This window comes from Bison bison, unplaced genomic scaffold (genome assembly GCF_000754665.1).
Source record: "Bison bison bison isolate TAMUID 2011002044 unplaced genomic scaffold, Bison_UMD1.0 scf7180017846047, whole genome shotgun sequence".
NCBI lineage: Eukaryota > Metazoa > Chordata > Mammalia > Artiodactyla > Bovidae > Bison > Bison bison.
The window spans coordinates 4,436-6,491 of NW_011476620.1; the positions used below are offsets into that span (position 1 = coordinate 4,436).

General features: G+C 37.1%; 1 protein-coding gene across 1 annotated transcript in view; it reads right to left on the minus strand.

Moving 5' to 3' along the window:
• Positions 1 to 5: 5 nt before the first annotated feature.
• LOC104987460 (zinc finger X-chromosomal protein-like) overlaps positions 6 to 2,056 on the minus strand; it is a gene marked incomplete at its 3' end in the record, with an annotated part of 11,185 nt that continues 9,134 nt past the window's right edge. Inside the window, exons 2-4 of the mRNA XM_010838413.1 lie at positions 946 to 1,095; positions 584 to 727; positions 6 to 132 (exon numbers count right to left, since the gene is read on the minus strand). Coding sequence (XP_010836715.1) covers positions 6 to 132; positions 584 to 727; positions 946 to 1,095 — 421 coding nt within the window. The remainder of the gene's footprint in view (positions 133 to 583; positions 728 to 945; positions 1,096 to 2,056) is intronic.

The window sequence follows — 2,056 nt, forward strand, 5'->3', positions numbered from 1 at the left end:
TCGGCATGAAGGTTTTGATTTCGTTGTCATCCATCTGCTGCTCATGGGCGGCAGCGGCTGCTGCAGCGGCAGCAGCATCCTCCTCTCCTACAATCACTTCCATATAAACTTCATCTGCAATTTCAGCAACATCTAAGTAGAAAATTTGAGAAACTTCTGTGACCACGTTTACAGAGATCACAGGAAAGATATTTTCACGTGAATTCGGTTAACAGACAAGTAGAAAGAAGGTTCACATGTTATATACCTAGAACACAGCTTTCACATAGTAAGCACTCAATCAATATTTGTTGAATGAATCATGTATTTCTTGGCTTTTAACATAATTTGCTTTCTTTAATTTTATCTTTCCATATTCTTTTCCATTATGGTTTATTATACGATTTTGAATACAGTTCCATAATTTGTTTTTAAAGCCATATTCTAAGCACACATAGTAAGTCATTGATGTTTCTCTTGGAATACAGCAGAATCATAGTCTCTATAATACTGCTACTTGTTTCCTCCAGTTACTGGTCATATTTTTAAAAAAAAAGAGCTACAAGAACAAAAATTCTCTCCCACAAAAAGGCCACCTACTTACTTAAATCTTCATCTTCTTGCTGAGAGTCGTTGACAGTCATATAAACCATCTTTTCTCTTGGCACACGAATACTGTTATTCTGATCAAGTAGTTCAACTCCATGATCATTCTCAGGCTCACTCTCCACAATGTCTACAGTCCCACCTATCAGGGAAGATGACAGCTCAAGAATCTATGTGAAAACTTCATTTTCACTTGTTTTACTTATTACATTTGCATACTTTTCTACTGCTATATTGGAATCCTCGCTTAAAAGGTTATTTTCAGAAAAGATTACAAATATTCACTGTCTAAACCACCAAACAGTAATTAGGGTGAAGTGTTTGATCAGGATGGATACTATGCTGAAGGTCTTCTCTTACCTAAGTCATCCTCTCCAGGATCAGCTTTAAAAATGTACACCTTGATAACTTCAGGGCAAGTGCCATCTACTTTACAAGGATCGATCTCTGACTCTGCATCCATGGTCATTCCAGAGGAACCATCGTGTTCTATTTTGCCAGCATCATCCACTAAAAAGGGCAGGAAATATATAATAACAGCAGATATTTAAATAAAATGTTACCATTTTCAAACACCCTTTTAACAAATATAATCTCTTAACTTGATTCACATAAAACTGGACGATTTTTACCTCAACAAGTAGACATGCAAAACTGATTGTAACAGGTACTGGAAATGTGGCTAACTGTTAAGATAGAGCAGGGTCACAGAAGGCTTTGTACAACCAGGCAGAGGGGTTCAGACTTGACTCTGATAGACAGGTGGTTTCACAGTCTGGTCAGGTATATGACAATCTCTCAGGAAACTTAAAAACACGTGCACGGCCAAGCAGTTCTACAGAATCAGAAACTGCCAAGGGTGGGGCCTGACAGATTTAGAGGTGCCCTGCCCCAGGGATTCTGATCAGCAGTTCAAGAACTTCTGCTGTAGATGGTGCATGAGTCTCACAGAGCTGGCCTTGAGAAAGGTAGCTTCAAAGGAATCAAGACACAAAGCAGAGATACCACTTTTGAGTCTACTGCAATAATGCAAGAAGGCCTCAAAAATCAGGACAGAGGTAGGATGCATGGGGAAGAGGGCTATCCTTGAGTTGTATCTAGGACTAAAATTGAAGAACCTGAAGCCCAAATAAAAACTGAACAAATGGATCTCTTCCATTGATAAAAGCAGAATCTATTTTCATTATTCAGTCTTTTACAAAAGTAGAATTCACCTTCAGATTTTCATCTTGAAAATGTGTCTACTAACTTAAACTACGAAATTATTGTGAATATGAAATATTACAGAAGTGATTTACTTTAAAAAGAAAACACTTTGGTGGTCCTATTAAGTACTAAAAATTTCACTGTGATTTTAAAGATTCCATTAGAAATGAATTTCTAAAAACAGACAAAGAAGACTTTCATAACATTGAGTCATCACACATATGATTTCTGCATAAGTGCCTCCTTCTAATGTTGTAATGAAGAA